General features: G+C 38.5%; 2 protein-coding genes across 2 annotated transcripts; one reads left to right on the forward strand and one right to left on the reverse strand.

The window, feature by feature from the left end:
• Positions 1 to 896: 896 nt before the first annotated feature.
• Positions 897 to 11251, forward strand: cfap161 (cilia and flagella associated protein 161). Its single transcript, XM_036585659.1, has 7 exons — positions 897 to 1184; positions 1331 to 1420; positions 6557 to 6795; positions 6912 to 6993; positions 7402 to 7560; positions 9935 to 10008; positions 10219 to 11251. Exons 1-7 carry the CDS (start codon positions 1113 to 1115, stop codon positions 10430 to 10432), a joined length of 930 nt encoding a protein of 309 aa, XP_036441552.1. The 5' UTR covers positions 897 to 1112; the 3' UTR covers positions 10433 to 11251.
• Positions 11252 to 11329: 78 nt separating this feature from the next.
• On the reverse strand, positions 11330 to 16923 carry si:dkey-88e18.2 (interleukin-12 subunit beta). Its single transcript, XM_036585660.1, has 8 exons — positions 16827 to 16923; positions 15975 to 16056; positions 15634 to 15870; positions 14494 to 14596; positions 14235 to 14401; positions 14010 to 14146; positions 12694 to 12813; positions 11330 to 11435 (listed from the first exon to the last, which is right to left on the reverse strand). Exons 2-8 carry the CDS (start codon positions 16054 to 16056, stop codon positions 11364 to 11366), a joined length of 918 nt encoding a protein of 305 aa, XP_036441553.1. The 5' UTR covers positions 16827 to 16923; the 3' UTR covers positions 11330 to 11363.
• Positions 16924 to 18799: the final 1876 nt, after the last annotated feature.

Here is an 18799-nt window from a genome sequence, read left to right on the forward strand (position 1 = left end):
AGGGGAAGAAAATACTTCAAAAATGTATTTCGTCTCTATGGAAGTAGTGTTTTGGAAGATTCATACTTGAGTATTATTGAAACTGTATACTTGTATTTACATTTCAAAGAAAAATAAATGTACATCTTACTCCATACATTATCTTTTTGACCTTGAAATTACTCAAAGTACTCATTACAAATCCCAAAGACCAGGAGATTCTCCCCTTTTTTATTTTTCTCCTTTTCTCATGGTGGTGTGTGTGTTGGGCTGGTATGAGTGGATCAGACACAGCAGTGCTGTTGGAGTTTTTCAACACTGTGTTCACTAACAGTCGGTCCACCTTGTAGATGTAAAGTCAGAGATGGTAGCTCATCTGTTGCTGCACAGTTTGTGTTGTGTCCCACAGGACGCTGCTGGCTGATTATTTCTGGTTGGTGGACTAGTCTAGCACTGACACTGAGGCATTTAAAAACTCCAGCAGCACTGCAGTGTTCAGTATGAGTGCAGATCCACTCATACCAGCACAACACACACCAACACACCACTACCACATCAGTGTCACAGCGGTGCTGAGAATGATCCACCCAAATAATAGCTGCTCTGTGGTGGTCCTGTGGGGGTCCTGACTATTGAAGAACAGATGGACTGTGGTGTGAAATTGTAGAACTAGTGCTCCTACATGGTAAGAGGAGCTGATAAAATGGAGAAAGTAGATACAATAAGATGTTCCTAATAAAGTGCTCTGTGAGTGTGCGTGTATGTGTATGTGTGTGTGTGTGTATATACACAGTAAGTAATGCTGCCTACAGTGAACCCTTAAAACACTCTGAATGACCTGGTTTATTGAATTATGCAACGATTTTGAAAAATCAGTGGAGTTTCCCTTTAAGGCTTGTAACCATGGAGACGCGTAAACAGACTCATCAACTGCTTGGCTAGCGCGCTGCGAATTACGCACCGTTAAATTAAGCTACTAACGTAGCTAGTTAGATAAGTTAACTAACTTACAGAGCAGAATTATACGAGTTAGCTATTCGAGTCCAAAACTATAGAGAGAGGCTGCCTGGATTTCAGCATATCTGTACGCGCTGATTTAAGCAGAGTAAGTTGCCTTTGCAGCCGGTGATCAGATGGCCACTGTCCGGACCTACAGCCCGAGCGTGCGGGTGGGAAACTGGAGGGAGGACGTGACTCTGGACGAGGTTTGTTTTTGAAAAAAAGCCATTTGACATGTTAACTGCAATTAAGGCTAGTGCAGTTTCTCACTGACCTAGAGCCCACCAGAGTGAACGTTGTTAGTTTTAAGGCCGGAAGCAGGTACCCCGTTTAATCTTAAGTGTTTCTGCAGGACAGCCTGAAGGATTTCCTCCATCGGAAAGAGAAAGGAGAGCTCACAGTTCAGAAGACCACAGTACTGAGACAAAACATCCTGAAACCAGTAAGAGGCTGCTGCTGTATCTTGTGTCTGTGGCTTCGTTGGAATTTTCCTATTAATTTCTCTCAAAGTTGATAAAAGCTGAACAGCAGTTTTACTTTTACTGGTGAAGAGAGAAGTGACCTGTAACACTGCGCTTAAGCAGAACAGACGATTTAACGAGTGAAAGCTTTAGGGAAGAAAAAAGCCTTATATTTCACATTCCTCGCCATTTTAGAAAGGATGTGGACAAAACTTCTGTTTTGGCCTTTAATCTAAATACCAATAAGATTATAAAAACAATTGTGCACTTTATTCTTCTCAGTTATTTTAAACTTTATTTTCCACTTGATTCCAAAATAACTGCCAGCAATTATTGCCAGTATTTGTGCAAAAAAGTATCCTGTGCCAGCTTTCGTCACGGAGTCACTGTAGAACATTTTGAGCGTGTAATAGCGCCCCCTGCTGTCCTGGTTTATTTCTCTAGTATTAGACGGCCTCACATGTGTGGCTTATTTAAATACATCTAACTGGAGTGTTATAATTAAATGAGTAAAAGCTAAATCATCTCAAAGGCATGAAGGGGCTTTATGAATAAAATATGCAGTGGCATATAGGGTATAATAAATGCACATAAACCTTCATTTCTCAGCTTTGAGGTGTTTTTGAAGGTACTTTGGAAACCTATGCAGTGACAGTTGTGGGCTTATAAAAAATTTTTATTTGGTGAAATCCACAGTTTACTGCATCATGTTCAAAAAGTCCCTCAGATGATGGTCTGTCACTTCCCATGACGTCCCTTATACTGAATGTATCGTCTTCTAGTTGCATTAATGAACAAACGTGATGAAAAAGAATGGATTTATAGTTTATTTTTTACAGCCCCTGTCTACTAATTTTCATGATCTTCTATGAACTAATATCTATAGTTTTTGTAGTGTTTTACTTTGTACTGGCAGTAAAAGAATGATGTTGGTCTCTTCTGTTGAGAGATTTTTGGAAGAACCTTTTTCTGCCGTTTTCTTCTGTTTGATTTGAGTTGTGTGGGACTAAATTTGGAGCAGATGACGTCACATCTGCCAAAGTACCAATCAGAGTTAGCATTGTGTATACATCAGCTCCTCATGTTCCTCTCCATCACATACAGTGACTGCTCTCCCACTGCACCCAGTACAAGATGAGCCTGCAAGCAGACTTCCAGCAAGCAGAATATGTAAGATTTTTCTAAATTTAACAGTGTTTGTTATGAAGGTTTATTACACCGTTGTTTCTAACTTTCGCAGGTGGTGTTGCTCAGCACTATTACTGGAGCCGGGTTGTTTCAGTTGTATAGTAATATAGCCAAATACATTATGTAAACATATGAAAACCAGATCAAATGTCCAGTACCCCCCCCCCCCATATGCTGATTTAGGCTATCAAAATATCCTAATTATTATTTTAAAGCTGGTAACATTTTCTGATAAGGACATTTAGACTATTAAACCATCCTGCCTGCTGTTTTAATACAAGGCTGAAATCTGCTTCCTATTCGCCAGCTTCTTGTTCCAGTGTTCCTGTTCCACCTTAAATGGTGCAGCAGTTACGTTCTGATGCTTGAGGCAAATAACTACTACACCATTTAAGGTGGAATGGGAATATTCGAACAAGTAGCTGGTGAATAAAAAGCTGACTTCAGCTTCTGAGTACTGACTACTTTGCTAAAGTAGTATTTGGAGGTCAAAAAGATGGATCATAAGATTTGAAGTGTTCCCTCTTTTCTCAGCAATTTTTTTTCTGCATGTTCTGCAAACAGGGTGACCATCTTTACTGAAGTCTCCCCCTGCACTCGTGTAAAAACCAAAATACAACCGCACTTCAGACTTAGCCCCCTCTGAACGCTGAAAAATCTCTGGAGTGCTGTCACTGGCTTCCGCCATCTTTACACTGACACAAAACAAATCCATGTTGCAAGCTGTGTCTGTCTGGGAGACTGTTGTTAACTTTGGTTGATGCTGGTCAGTATTTAACGTAGGTCTTTCAAAGCATGGTAATCGACCACAGATTTCATGATGATTAATATATGAAACGGTAATACTAACCGTTTGGAATTTTACAGTGGTTTACCATGAAACTGTTTCATCACTAAATATAACCCTGGTAGGCACATTTTCCGCAGCATATGTTTACTATCAAAACAACTGTAAACATTTGAAACCATATTTACAGGGGCCTTTAAATGAATGAGGGTTAAACACATAAAAAAGAAATCACATTCTAGTGGATGCCATGGCATTTTATTGTCTCTGAATGCAAGAACCAACAACAATTACTATAAAGAATAACATTTTTAAGATTTGCTTTTATTAACATTTGAAAAGGTGTAATCTTCAAGAACCAATGTGAACATAATATAAATTTAATATAAACATATTTTTGTATGACATTGACAAGGTATAATCGATGTCTTTAGAGCACATATACCATTATGAAACTAGACATTTAGCATTTATTCAGTAGTTACAAATTAAACCCTAATGTGAATTAATCAGTCCTGCACCGATGAGCCTCAAAGGTTACATTTACTTGTGTTCTCATAATCAAATGAGATGTGCACAGTGTAAACAGTGAACTGGGAAGCATGTGCATAGTAGGCACAAGGAGTGTTACAAGAGGTGAATAAAATGCTTTGACAAAATACAACTATATGCTGCAAAATTTACTTCTTCAGCTTTGCACTAGAGCTATGATGCAAATGTAGCTAAAAGAAATAGAAGTTCATTCCTCATTCATCCTCGCTTGCTTCAAAATAGTGCCACCAACATGGTGCCAGACCACGAAGAATTATCTGAACAGATTTGGATTCAACTACAGAGCAGCTCCCATTGCAGCTACAGGCTGTTGTCCAGAGTTTCCTCCTTATGGGCAGCCAAAACAGACTCTGTTCCAGTGTTCACCCAGATTCTCCAGCCCTAGCGGCGAGGCCTGGGGAGTGCTGCACAGATGGATGAGGAACAAAAGACTCCTGACATTTTTGTATCATGGAGTTTAATCATTGCTACACTACCAGCCTCTAGAAACAGTGGGCATCAGGACTGACCAGCAGCAGTAGTTGAAAGACTGAATGAACAGCCAAGGATATTATTGGGGTGCACAGGGAGAGCTGAGTAGAATCAATAGGCAGGTTCAGGTTTCAGAAATAAGGGCTATACAGACAGTGAACAGTCCACAAACCCTCCTCAAAGCCTGCTGGGAACACATCTGTCACACCTACCATGAGGGCTGTTCAAGAGATGCCACGGAGTAGAACGGTACTGTGAAATCTGAGAGATGCAGACATTAGTCGTTAGTATGTTTTGCAGAGTCATTGCTAAAGTAGGACATTATTTCTATTTTCCATAGAGAAGTTACTGTAATACAGTAAATAGCTTTGTTTGGGTTAGTTTAAGTAACCACTGGTTAGTGAGTGCTATAGATCTGAGGGAAAAGCTGTTAGCATGTCTGGCTGTGCTGGTTTTGTTGGCCCTGAATCTCCTACCAGAGTGGAGGGGCTGGAAGAGGTGATGTCCAGGATGGATTAGGCTTTATTAGTAGTGATATGTAGGCAAGAACCTAAAAGCAACCAGAGGAATAATTTCTTGATGTGTGCTCATAATAAGGCTGCAAATATCTGAACTCACAATGATTTGATTTGATTTGATTTGATTGCAGTTCTTCAGGAAATACATCAGTGCGTCATGAAATCTCAAATTTCAGCATGGTTGCATTCATATTAGTTATTTTCGTATAATTCAGATTTAGACTAATTGTGACTGGAGATACTATTTACACGATAGCGGAATACAGGCAATAAATAAAAACTTAAAAATAGGCTACAGAGTTCTTTCCACCTAAAAAAAAGAGTGCATACTTTATTAAATATTATTCTAATGGATTAGAATTGGTTCTCACATTTCAAACTGATGCACCTTCAGATTGGCGACGTTTAAATCACTGCTTCACCATCCACTGATGCATTTTAACACCCCTAGTGGATGATCACAGTACTTACAATTATCTTATGAGTGCTACACCACACATCAGTGTTGTTTGATCATTACTTTAAAGCCCCTGTCAACATGGTTTCAAATGTTTACATTTTTGTTTTGATAGTAAAGATATTGCTGCTGTCAGAAGAAAACCTTGTATCTCCTTTTTTAAAGTTTTTCATTTTTTGACATAATTTGAAAATGCCTGTTGCCCTTTACATTGTGTGAATGGTGAATAAAAAGTGCAAAATGGAGAACAAGCTGTCTAATGGTCATTTTAGAGACCACATTTTGCAGATAATATTGGAGAACTCAGGCTTTGATTATATGACGAGAAGATTATGGACATAAAATGTCAGAGATTTGACACTCAGCAGCATTAAAAGTATATCTGTAACCTATAGCTAGTTAGCTAACTGTTGGACCGTGCTCCTGAAACGTAGGTCACATAAGCTCCTGTTGTGAATCCACACAGTCATATTTGCGGACATAGTGGAGAAAGTTCTTGTGTGCCTCATTGTACACCATGCCTGTAAAGTACAACTGCAGAAGTACAAAAGTAGAGAGAAATACTGGGAGCCATGATGTTAGGGGGTAGCTAATATATTAGCTTTTCATTCCTACATTTAAGGCGGGCCGCTATCTAATGCGCTCTCATAATTTAAGTTAATCGCTTATTGTAGGATCCAGCAATAAGCTACCAACGCGAGTAGGAAGCAGTGTCTAGCTATGATACAACCAAGAGTGTAATAAACATTCATAACAAGCACTGTTAAATTTAGAAAAGCTTAAATAATCTGCTTGTTTGGAGTTTAGTCTTGGACTCGGAGCAGCGGGAGAGCAGTCACTTTATGTGAAGGAGAGGAATAGGAGCTGACATATACATAATGCTAACTCTGATTAGTACTTGGGTAGATTTGATGTCATCTGCGCCAAATTTAGTCCCACCCAACTCAAGTCGAACAGAAGACAATGGCCGAAGAAGTAGTTTCAGTGTCTCTCAATAGAAAAGACTATCATTCTTTCTCTGCCAGTACAAAGTAATAACACCACAGAAACTACAGATAGTAGTTAGAAGAAAATTATGAAATTAGTAGACAGGGTCTTTAAAACAGTAAAAAGGAAAGGGAAAAAAATTAAATCTGTTTTTCAGATGAGTCTGTCTGTGTCGCGAGATGGCTTTTTGCGCTTTGGAGACACCATAATGCTGGTAAACTCTGGAGGAACAAGTCTTGGCCCACATGACCCCTGCAGCCTCAGCATTATCGCTGACCTCAGCAATATGAGCTCACATCCACAAACAAACTCTGACCCATATCTTCAGGGACCCTGCCAAGTGGGCGGGGCCAACAACTTAAAGCCGTGTGTGCGGAACGCCTTCGTCATTACCAGGTAAACAGTTTCTCACACATCCAAATTGTGGGCTGCCATGTACATTCACACATACAAGAATACACATACACATTCACACTGATGAGCATTTCCTCTTACTGTGGTTTGTGGTCTAGTGTGGATGGGACACCAGATGGAGACATACTGAGATATGATCAAAGCTTTGGCCTGAGAACTTCTGCAGGTTTCGGTGGAGAGGTAAACCTGCAAAGGACTGCTGATGATGTGCTTTAAGTTTATGTGTATGCCGTTGTCTTAAAAGGGGAATTCCATCGTTTACGCTTCTGGTCCCTTTTCTTGCTGATTCACTGAATTATTAGAAAGTTTGGTGGGTGCATTGCTTGAAAACACAATATTTGCATCTGTGAAAAAAAAAAAATTTAAGGGATTTTTTCTTGACCATTTGACATTTGAAAAACTTGTAAACGTTCACAGCTTGTGGTGACGCTGTAGATCTGTGTAGTTTGATTGCGTATCAGAAAGTTTTGGAGAGTGGTTTTCATAAAAAACAAGTACTATAATAACTTGAAATAAAAATGAGTCTAATAAAAGTTTCAGAAATGGAAATAAGTCCCCTAACTATATGTTCTTTCTGACTTTATTTAGCTTTATTTGGCCAGCGACCACAGAACATTCCAGAAGTGTGCTAAAAAGTCCCGACTACAAGAAGTGAGCTTAGTGGAGCAGTGTGACTTCCAGTGTTGGTGGAGAGTGGTATATTTTGACCCACAGGAACGCCTGGAACATGAAGGCTTCCCTGTACAGGTAATTACACTACCATATACGACAGGTGTACTGACTAATGTAGGGCTGAGTATGTCTTATAAAGAAATGTTGGGATAACAAACATTTACTTGAACCTAGGCACACATGCCGAGTGTTGTTTTTCTCAGCATTAAACTTTACCAAAAGATAGGGTATGACAGCATTCATTCATAAACCTAGGGTCATTTTTGAGGGGCCAGGAGTGACGTTCTCCTTGGAGGCTCCCCCACCCACTCCAGTGGTATTATTTTTTGTATATATGGATGAAAAAGAATTCATATTAATTACCCTTATTAATTCCTTTAATACTTAAATGAATTATCTTTATTCATTTATTAATTTTGATTAATTTAAATACTCAGAGTGCTAAACAGTAAAGCAATAATTAACACTATAAAGAAGGAATAGCATAAACAACTAACTTGTACATATAAATAAAATAAATTATATGTAAAATTAAATAAATTAATATGTATAAATAAAATACATTACAATGTGTGTTAAAGTGGCATTAGCATTAATTCTGTTTTCTTTATTTTTTTAGAATAAAAGTCATTAATGGTGTTTTTAAAAGATATTTTTCTACCAATATCAGGAGTGGCATAAACAATTAAAAAAAAGCTTAGTCAGTCAGTCAGTCAGTCAAAGTTCATTTATATAGCGCTTTTTTTAATAACAGCCATTGTCAAAAAGCAGCTTTACAGAAAAATCCGGGTCCAAGCCCCCATGAGCGAGCCACTGGCAACAGTGGCAAGGAAAAACTCCCTAATGAGAGGAAGAAACCTTGAGAGAAACCAAGACTCAAAAGGGGAACTCATCCTCCTCTGGTCGACACCGGATGGCAAAACAAAAACACAAGAGCAATATGAACAGAGAATAATGTTTTCCCATTAGTCTAAAATTTTAGAAATACAGAAAAGAGGAAAAGCAGGTGAAGCACAGGCTATGATTAGCTTAACAAAAAAAAATACACTGTATGGCCAAAAGTATGTGACCACCTGACCATTACACATATGTGAGCTTTTCACAAGATTTCCACAAGATTTTAGAGTGTGTCTGGAAATTTGTGTCCATTAATTCAAAAGAGCATTTGTGAGGTCAGACACTGATGCTGGGGTTTTGTGCATGCTGCTGAAAAAAACAGCATGGACCAGCATGAATTCCATGCAGGTCTAAGCTGGTTTGTGCTGGTCTGGTGCTTGTTTAGCTAGTCACAGCATGGTTGACCAGCATACCAGCAGCCAAAACACAGCACAGCATGTGAGCTTCCGTTGCTGCTGACTAGCATACCAGCATCCAATACACAACATATGATGGTTTTGCTGGTGACCAGCTATGCTGGTCTTTGCTGTTTTTTTTTTAGCACAGCTTAGGGGTACAATCATGCTGGAACAAGAAAGGGCCTTCCTCAAACTGTTGCTACAAAGTTGGACGTATATAATTGTCTAAAATGTCTTTGAATGCTGTAGCATTAATGTTACCCTTCATCAAAACTAACCCAACCCTGAATAACAGCCCCAGACCATTATCCCTCCTCCACCAAACTTTACTGTTGGCACTATGCATACTGGTAAGAAGTGTTCCCCTGTCATCTGCCAAACCCAGATTTGTCTAATGGACTGCCAGATAGCGAAGCATGATTCATCACTCTCGTAGTGGCGTGCTTTCTACCACTCTATCTGACGCTTATTGTAGTGATTTCAGGCTGGTGTACAGCCGCTTGGCTATGGAAAGCGCACAGTTCTTGTGCTGATGTTGCTTCCAGATGAAGTTTGGGACTGTGTAATGAGTGGTGCAACAGAGGATAGGCCACTTTTATGGACACTAACACTAAGTGGTCTACTGCTTCATGGCTGAGCTGTTGTTGCTCCTAGATGCTTCCATTTCACAATAGTAGCACTCACAGTTGACTGGGGCAGATCTAGCAAGACAGAAGTTTTATGAACTAACTTGTGGCATCCTATGACAGTGCCATGTTTAAAGTCACTGAGCTCTTCTTATGGCCCATTCTACTGCCAGTGTTTATCTACGGAGATTGCATAGACATGTGCTTGATTTTATACACTTGTTAGCAATGGGTGTGGCTGAAACACCTGAACTCAATGATTATGATTATGATTGTCTCACCATACTTTTCGCTGCATTGTGTAATCGTCTTGTGGCTGGGGAGGCATGAGGGACTGCTTATATCGCTAATAGCAAGAAAAGCCCTTGTTTTTACCCAGTAGAAATACAGGCTTTTTACCAATAGAAAAATTGGACACTGCATAAAAACAGATGTTCCTGCAATGTTGAAAGTGTATATCTTAGAAAAACCCACTCAGACACCTTCAGTAGTTTTATTGCCTTTGCACTGGCGGCTGTGTGTCTACAGGTGAGCTGCAAGGTGCTGATCTCCCACTGTAAAACCAATCAATGTCTGGCTGCACTGGCGAATCATGTGCTGTGGTAAGTGCATTTTATACATTTTACATATTTTGTGTGGAATGTTTGTGGAAGAAGGGAGGCCATTTGTTCAGTGGATCCTGATTACAACAGGAGAAAATAAATTATGTGCATCTGTGATGAAACACAGATATAATTAAGTATGGGTCAGATCTACTCTGCATCTTTGATGGGTTTAAATTGATTTGTGTGTTTGTCCTTCATTATGTGTAGGACTCCATTTGGTGAAGAGTACGAGCTCACCGCTCACACCTTCCTGGACTCCCACAAGGCAGAACAGGACAGTAACCACTGGTTATTTGTCACTGCTGACCCAGCCCACGAGGGACAGAGCCTACTGCAGCGGCAACAAGGGTCAGCCATCACTAATGAGAATGGGTCACATCCAAAAGCCATCACAGACACACCAGGAGAATCAGAAAAATAATACAGACACAGAGAATGGAGTGGAAAGGGTAAAGGAGAATTCCAGTCTTTGAATAAAATATTTAGAAGATTTATTTACCTTTATTTTTTTTAATTCTTAAAGTTCATAAACTGTGTAAACATCCGTAGATCATCCTGTTACACCACAAATAATCCAATGCAAATATAAAGGGGAAACCCACACTTTACTAGCCTGCTGAGAATATATTTGGCATTAATCATTAGGTGAAGACTTAAATCGGCCACATTTGGTCCAAAAGACCACACTATACAATGAAAAGTGTCAGATTCCTCTCTCTGGATATGCCTACGACAGTTGCTACAGCCCCCTGCTGATCAATGTAGGTAGATACATGCAAAGCTCAAGATCATATAGTGACTGCTTTTACTTAATACACAGACTGTAAAGTACAGCTGTTTCTCAGGAGGCCCACCTAAAACAGTCTATAATTCCTTAATGGGCTCATGGAGAATCATATTTACCTTTTTTAAAATAAATGAGTTTGATATAGTAAGTAAACATTGACAGAATTTAAAATTACCCAGTTTTGTACTTACTGTTATTGTGATGTCACAGAATCCAACATGTTTACATATATCCCTCTATTCAGCCAACGGCAATTTAGCCCCACCAATTCACACTAAAGTTATAAGGGGTGTTTTAGCCTGAACTGCTTTTTAAATGTGGCACAATACAGGACAGCCAATCAGAATAGAGGCCATTTACATATGTCAGTCTTAAAAACATAGTAACTAGAACAGCAAGTTTTATTCTAAGGGATTAATAAAGGACCGAAAAGTGGACCACACAGTAACAAAACAAAACAAGAAAAATGTAGGATATAGGCCCTTTCAAGTGAAATAAATGTTTTGCACCACTTATAAATGTGGAAAGTTCTGGAAGAGTTAGAGGACATTAAAGTAAATTTTTTTCACTGTTGGAAAACGTCACTCTTGTTTTGTCCCATTCTTTGCCTTTGCTTCTTTTTTCTTCTCTTACGCACCTAAGGATAAAAAGAGAAATTATGTGCATTGCTGTGTGTCTGCACACACACACACACACACGCACAGACAAACATGTTTACTCTGATGGTTCACTTTGATGAAGCTGAAGATATCCGTTGACGTAATGACATAGTTTCACTGTTATCATTTTGTGACGGGCTTTTCATCTAAATCATCTGAACTCTCATTAAAAACTTCAGACTTCAGATACATGCAAATAAATAATACATAGTACCACCGTTACATTGTAAAAGTGCTAGACTAATAAAATGATTTTATAAATGAATTTCTGAACTTTGAATTTGCTTGTTCAGAGTTTAAATGTTTTACTTTTTAAAATGACTGATAAATCCTTTTTGTAGTGTTCATGTATACATATAGTTAAAAATCTATTCAAAGAAATTTAAAGGATTTGAAGTCAATCAGCAAAAAAGATATGTTTGGTGTCTAAATTTTGCCTCTACGGAGTTATGCGGCTAATGTTGCTAGGAAACACTAGAAGTTCATAGTCACTCAAAATCTTGTAAATACATGCCCAAAACTTCTCTCAACCTGCTAGCTCTTCATCAAGGTCATGCAGACTTGTCAGTGTGGTTTAAGACACTTTTATATTGAGGATTATGAAAATTAAGACATCACTATAGCTGAATGCTGGCGGCAGCTGTTTTATGCATCTGCTGATGTATTTTTGGAAAACATTTTGTGTGATTACTGATTTCTAGTGTTTGTTAGTTATGTTAGCCTTGTAAACTAAATTAAAGATGCAAAAATTGGACACTAAACATCATTATCTTCATCTTTAACCACTTAATCCAGATAGGGTCATGGTGGATACCAAACGTGTTGGCTGTCAACTACATCTGAGGTAAGAGGAGGCCTGAACATGTTAGATTTTTTGCTGAAGTAGTTATTGTTCCTGATCATATACTTCAAAAGAAAACAAAAATGAGGATCATAGAAATACAGAACTAATGCTTTCACATCTATAAGAATTCAAAGACAGAGTAGAAGAAGAGAAGCTTTTTAATGGGACAAAACAGTGAACATAAATATATGTGCTTACGCACACTCACATACAAACACATAGAAGGAACATGAAAATGAAGTAAACAGGCAAATGTTCCAGACAGACAGTTGAGACAGGAATAATGACCTGTTTGTGTTTGTGAGGGAGGAGTCAGAGACAGGGTAGGGAGGACAGGTTGAGAGAGAGAGAGAGGTGTGTTGAATGTGTGGGTTTGGGTTTCAGTGGGATACATTTTGCCATGGTGTCCAGTCACTCCACTGAGAGAGAAGCAGTGAGTCTCTGCTGCGAACCCTCAGGTCACTCATGCCATCTGGGACCTTCATGTTATCGTCAAACTTGAAAGACATCACCTGAAAGAGGAGAAAGAGATTCAGCTTGCAGAAAATCTTTTTTTTTTTTTTTAATGAATTGGGTGTGTAAATTTCTGACCTTACTGTTATGATTCTTTAGATTAAATGCATCATAAAATCTCAAATTGTACCACAATTTATTTTGGCTTGATGATTTGTGTGATATTCAGAATTATTCCTTTGAAAATATGTAACTTGAGGAACTGTTTGCACAGTGGTGGGAAATAGTCAGCTAATGGTATAGTGTAGTGGATTACACTTCTGGCCTCCGTGCTGTAGATTGGGGTTCATTGCCTGTCTTGGCAAGCACCCTATGCTATACCAATAAGAGTCTTAATGCTACCTTCATCTACCTGCGCAAAAATAGAATTATAAGTCGCTCTAGACAAGCCAACTGCTGAGTGTAAGAAAACACTAAGCTTTTCTTTTAATTGGGGGAGGGCGGCAGAGTTTTTTTGGCCAAAAAATTAGCACACACTTTACATCATTGCTGTCTCATTTTTTTCTGTTTATATTTTTTTTACATCATGTGAGCACAGCAGCTGTCCTTTACATTGTATGAACATTTCATGATAACCAGACTTATAGAAATGTTCCAAAGTTCCTGGAATGACATTCCTTTACATTGTCTGACATTAAAAGTCTCCTGTAAAGTTTTAAGATACGTGTGTTTGTTGTTGTTATTTTGTTTCATTTTGTTTTTTGACAGCGATGATATTATAATTATTTCAACACTGTCAAAAAAAGCATATTCTATTACAAAGTTTTAAGCTAGTTTATAAATATTTGAACCAAATGATATTTTACCTAACTCATGTATGTTTACAGAAATGTAACTAAATAGCAAATTTCTTTCTTCATTTTTGATCCTCAATTTATTTGCTACTTTACTTAAGAATTAACAGTTTACTTAAGTTACGATTAGTTTGTAGACTTAATTTTAAATCAATTAGTTGATCTTTTCATAACCTAAAGTTTTAAAGTAGACTGTACTAAAGGTACTGAAGGCCTAGCACTCCTGTGGCAATTCAGTATGTGAGAGTGTAGGGATGCACTGATCATAAATTTTTACGCTCAAATCCTTTACAGTCAAATTAGCCATCAATGTTTGTCAAATCTTCATGATGAATAGACCAATAGAAATGCTCCAAAATTACTGGGAAAAGATATGGGTGTGCTTATGAAACCAACATTACCATTCCATCGTCTCGCTTCCTATACTGAATTTCATGTTCCAGAGGGTAGTAGCTCTCGGGCTTGGCCCAAGAGGCTGGAGGTCTCACAGTAACCTTGTTCTTGCTCATATGCTTGATTTGAGGAATGGCAGGCTTGACTACACAGATAGAACAGACAGTTGTCAGATTTACCCAAACACAGCTAATCACAACCTCAATGTACGCACACCACCCATACACACTTACTGATGTCTCTGAGATAGAAGTTGTGGCTGATATTAAAGTAGCGGTCTGAGGACGACACAGCCTCCCCTATCACCGCCAGCCGCTCGGCCTCCTCTGCGTACGGGTTGGTGGAGTGTGTGAGGTAAAAGAAACCGTCTTCAGAACGCTGCACCCAGCTGCTGTCATCCCTACAACACCATGTGGTAGAGCAGTTTTAGCAGGTTGTGTACAAGGAGTTAAATTGTGTATTTGTAAGAGAGGAAGAAAGAGAGATACATACCGTTGATTGCGAAGTCTGAAAACACTGAAGCCAGCTTGGTCCATTCTGCAGCAAATTTTGAATGTGCAGTTGAAAGTTTCAGCTGTGCAAGATATAATTGAATCTGAAAAGAGAGAGACTCAGTTATTTGCAAATAATTACTAAAATGATAGTGTAGTGAGTTACATTGTAAACGTTGGGGATTTGGAGACCTCTCTGGTGGAACTGTGTTACTGCATGCAATATGCAGAAGAACATTTTGTAACATCGCTCCCGCTCCCCTTCCCCTTAAGCAGATGAACCTGATGGTTGCGAGCATGATGAAAGAGTATTCAAAGAGAACTCATTTAAAACCTGGTGAACGAATTGTCTTTCGAGAATGTAAGTGAATGATCTACTATTGTCATCATATCTTCATTAGTATGTTTATTTTGCAATTGCAATCTAAACATCAAACCGGACCTTCTTTTTGAGCAAAGTTAATATGTAAAAAACGTACAATGTGGTCTGAAAAACCCACAGGAAATCAGACCCACTTCTGACTTTTAAATGATTATTTCAGGCTTTACAGGGTGACTTGCAGCAGCACAAGCACACTGTATTTTACCATATTTTGTTTTTTTTTTTAATGCTATTTCCTCCAATTTTAACCTCAATTTTAACTAAAAAATCTAACATAGTGCAGCTTTGATTTACAAAGAGCTAAAATGTTACACGAAATCAATTCTTCAACACTTTAGGCGTCTTGTTTTTTTCTTGTTTTTAGTTATTCTGACAACAGAATCTTCTCAAAAGTTTTCACTGGTCCCTCGCAATAAATGAAAATCTTGCACAAACTTGTGTTTGCATGTTAGTTATCGTCATACCCAGAATGAGGCCAAAAACATTCTGATAGATCATTTAAGTATTGTTATTTGAATAAAGGTTTGAATGAGAATGATCAGTTATATCAGGAACACTTAGCTAAAGTAGAATATAGTAGTAGAGCACTTGAGTGGAGTTTTTCAGCCTCTGTTTTACTGGCTTACTGCAACACCGCTGTTACGGGTAGATCTGACACCCCAGACTGTGGTCATTATTAATAATATCTCATGTATGTCATCAGGTTTTTCATGATGTAAACTGTGTGTTGGTCAAGGGTGACAAGCCACTCTTTCTCACCGGTAAATTTCCAAGACTCATCAAGCAGGATGTAGGTGTAGTCTACGAGTTCACCCTCACTCCAGCAGGTGTAGTTCCCCATTTGGTCCTCTTGGAAGTCATGAAGGATCAGTTGTTTGTCTTTAAGCTCAGCTAGTTCTGATGGCTCTATATCTTCAGAGTCATGCTTCCATGTTACATGCTGTTTAGCAGTGTCACATCTCAGAGTAACATTTCCAGCAATTCGACCTAATGCAACTGCACACAGGAACACAAATGCAGACATAAAGACAATATGAGCGTACTGCTACAGGAAGCTGATTTTTACTGTGCTGATATGAGTGTGTGGCACATATTCTTACTTTTTTCAGGGAATGTGTCCACAGCTGACACTCTTGTGATGCAGAAGAGGAGAAAACAGACTATCCTCATTACAGTGCCCATCTAGAGAATAAAGATAGGGATTAGAAATTGTGGGGCAGAGGAGAGCAGAGAGAGAAAGGGTAAAAGCAGTATAATAATTACGTCTAATAGTAATGTGATATGCAGTATAATAATATTATAGAATATAGAATATAACATATAAAGTGCATAAGACACCTTAGACACCTAAACAACCATTTATCTCAACAGCAAGTGTGTTTTTGCTGCTCGTAAAAATCTAACATTAGAACGAATGCAAACTAATATTGATGAGGTAAAAAGTAACATCAATTTCTTCTTTTCGAAAATGTAATTGATATTTTTCACAATGTCAGAAGTAGACAAGTTTGGTCTCCTCAGTGCCCCCAGCCATCACATAGATTTGTTCAATTCTCTCAGCAGCACGAGCAGCTGCAAATTTAACATAATTATTTAACATAAACATTAATTACTAAGGCAACTATTGAATGATACAAATAATACTAGGTTTCCTCGAGGAGAGGTTTGGAAATGGTTAGGCGAAAACACTGTCATACATAGAATTACTGGTAAACGTTGCTTACTGTGGAGATAAATAGCTTACACATATATATATATATATATGTATATATATATATATATATATATGTATATATACACACACATATTTACAGTATATTTACAGTAGTCCTATGTAATTACTACTGTAATTATAACGTAATGTAAGATATAAAACACAGGGTTATGAGATTTGTAATACAATCTTTTATAGAGAGCGTACAGTGAAATCTGTGTAATCTCTTCACTCTTACCTTGTTCTCCGTTGCAGTAGATAAACTGTTGTGTGCGCGTCTGTATCTATGTGTGTGCGCGTGCTGGTCTGCTGTCCAGCGAACCGAGTGGAGCCTTTTATGCCCCAAAAGCTCCTCACTTCCACACCTCCACACCTCCCCCAGCGCGGGGGCTGCGCTGATTTCCCCGTGTGCGATGACATAAGCGCTAACACTCAGCGCCCTAATAACCCTTAATAAAAACTATACGCAGAAACTCGATGACTTTTCAGCACGTGGAACGAAAGCCGCGAGAGTCTGTTTCGCTCGATGTGTTTCTGAAAGTTACAAGAAAATGTCCTCAGCGTGTCCACGTGCACTGGACGCAGCATGTCGCTCTCATGAGCTGCACTGTTGGCTATTTTGTGTTAAAAAAAAGTCTTTATTGTTTTAATTCTTTCAATTCTACAGCATTTCTCCATTTTCATTATTAATCATTCCTTTTTTCTTGGTCTTTTGTGTCTTTGTTTTGATGCTTTCCTTATTTCTTCATCTTATTCCCCAGTAAAATGGTGAATGGCTCTTTTCATGTGGTTTCAGAGGAACAAGTAGCTTCCCTCTAAGTTCTGTGAAAAAAATAATGAAGATCTCAATATCAAATACAAGACACAGCAGAGCACTTACACACACTCCATTAGTGCTCAGCAAATGTGAAGAATGAAGAAATGAGAACATGACCAAAAAAAAAGAAAAAACAGAGATGAGGAGACAGAGAATGCACAAAATAGCATTTCAAGTGCTTATTGAGGTTTGGAGACTTATTTTTTTGGGTTGTTAATCATTTACTTAGCCTACACAATAGCCTGTGGCCATTCAGTCTTTCATGAAACAACTTGAACCACTGAAATCTTCTCTTTTTTTTTCTCTAAAAAGTGTTAGCAAGAAGGTTAGTCTTTCCCCTGCTAAAGAGGAATTCCAATTAAGCGTACGTTGAATGTGTGTGGGACAGTTCCTCTGTTCGTTTATCTCACGTCTGCGCTTTTCCCCTCTATGTTCTTTAAATATATGTATGAAAGAAACCTAACAGAAGATGGTGAGAGGTGATAAGGACAGTGATAAACTGTGGTAGATACAGTGTATGTATTTCCGCCACACTGACTTTGCTTTGCAAATGAGCCGAGGCCCTAATTTAAGCATAAAGACGGGGGGGGGACCCAGCCCCAATGGACTTTCCAGCTGTACCATTGGCTGAAAGGTGTGTTAACGGGCCCATTGTCCATGAGAATCGACATATTGATTCGTGTGACTGGATGTGAGAGCGAGTGTACCTGAAGAATACAGAAGACCCTTTATTAACCCTCACTTACATCATTTTGGCAGATCCCTATCGAGGTCAAACGCACAAACATACAGCAAAATCATTAGTGTTACGTTGAAGGGATCTTCCATCATTTTTGGGACAATAACATATTTCATTAGAAAAGGCACCTCTCCCTGCCTGGTCTAAATCTAAAACTTTACCGAACAGCACATAGACCCTCTGTGAATACTAACGAAAGATATACTCAGTCCTATTATTGTTTAAAAAACTAAGATCGTAAATACGTGATTTTCCGGATCAGAAATGAATAAGCACAATTGAAACATGTCATCTCTGTCAAAAAAGGTTTTATTCCAAGCCATTTTTGAGCATTCTCATTGGTCCATTCATTCTGAAATGTTCACACAATGTAAAGGGCAGCTACTGTGTTCAAATGATAAAAAAGAAAAATAATATGTAACAATATATTAGCTTTTTGGCATTAATTTTATTAATAAACACATATGCTTTGAGTCAACCATTTCTCTCAGTTTCTTCTTGTGGAGCTTCTTTAACCCCTTAAAATCTCTGGCTTATTACATACTAAGGCTTTTTATTCAGTAATCAGAGACACTTTAGTGCAAACTGGCTGGGCTATTCTTACATTGTAGAGGTATGTAATAAAACATTGGGCCTGCTGGTGCGCTGTGGCCAA

This window comes from Colossoma macropomum, unplaced genomic scaffold, assembly GCF_904425465.1.
Source record: "Colossoma macropomum unplaced genomic scaffold, Colossoma_macropomum, whole genome shotgun sequence".
Classification (NCBI taxonomy): Eukaryota; Metazoa; Chordata; class Actinopteri; order Characiformes; family Serrasalmidae; genus Colossoma; species Colossoma macropomum.

Bases quoted from the DNA above. Each gene is read 5' to 3' on its own strand.
- cfap161 (XM_036585659.1), top strand. From the start codon at position 1,113: ATGGCCACTGTCCGGACCTACAGCCCGAGCGTGCGGGTGGGAAACTGG. The intron at 1,185-1,330 runs GTTTGTTTTTGA...GTGTTTCTGCAG, and splicing joins AGGACGTGACTCTGGACGAG to GACAGCCTGAAGGATTTCCT. The intron at 10,009-10,218 runs GTAAGTGCATTT...CATTATGTGTAG, and splicing joins CTGGCGAATCATGTGCTGTG to GACTCCATTTGGTGAAGAGT.
- si:dkey-88e18.2 (XM_036585660.1), bottom strand. From the start codon at position 16,056: ATGGGCACTGTAATGAGGATAGTCTGTTTTCTCCTCTTCTGCATCACA. The intron at 14,402-14,493 runs GTATGTATCTCT...ATGGTGTTGTAG, and splicing joins TTCAGACTTCGCAATCAACG to GGATGACAGCAGCTGGGTGC. The intron at 12,814-14,009 runs GTAATGTTGGTT...CTCCTCTTTCAG, and splicing joins GGAAGCGAGACGATGGAATG to GTGATGTCTTTCAAGTTTGA.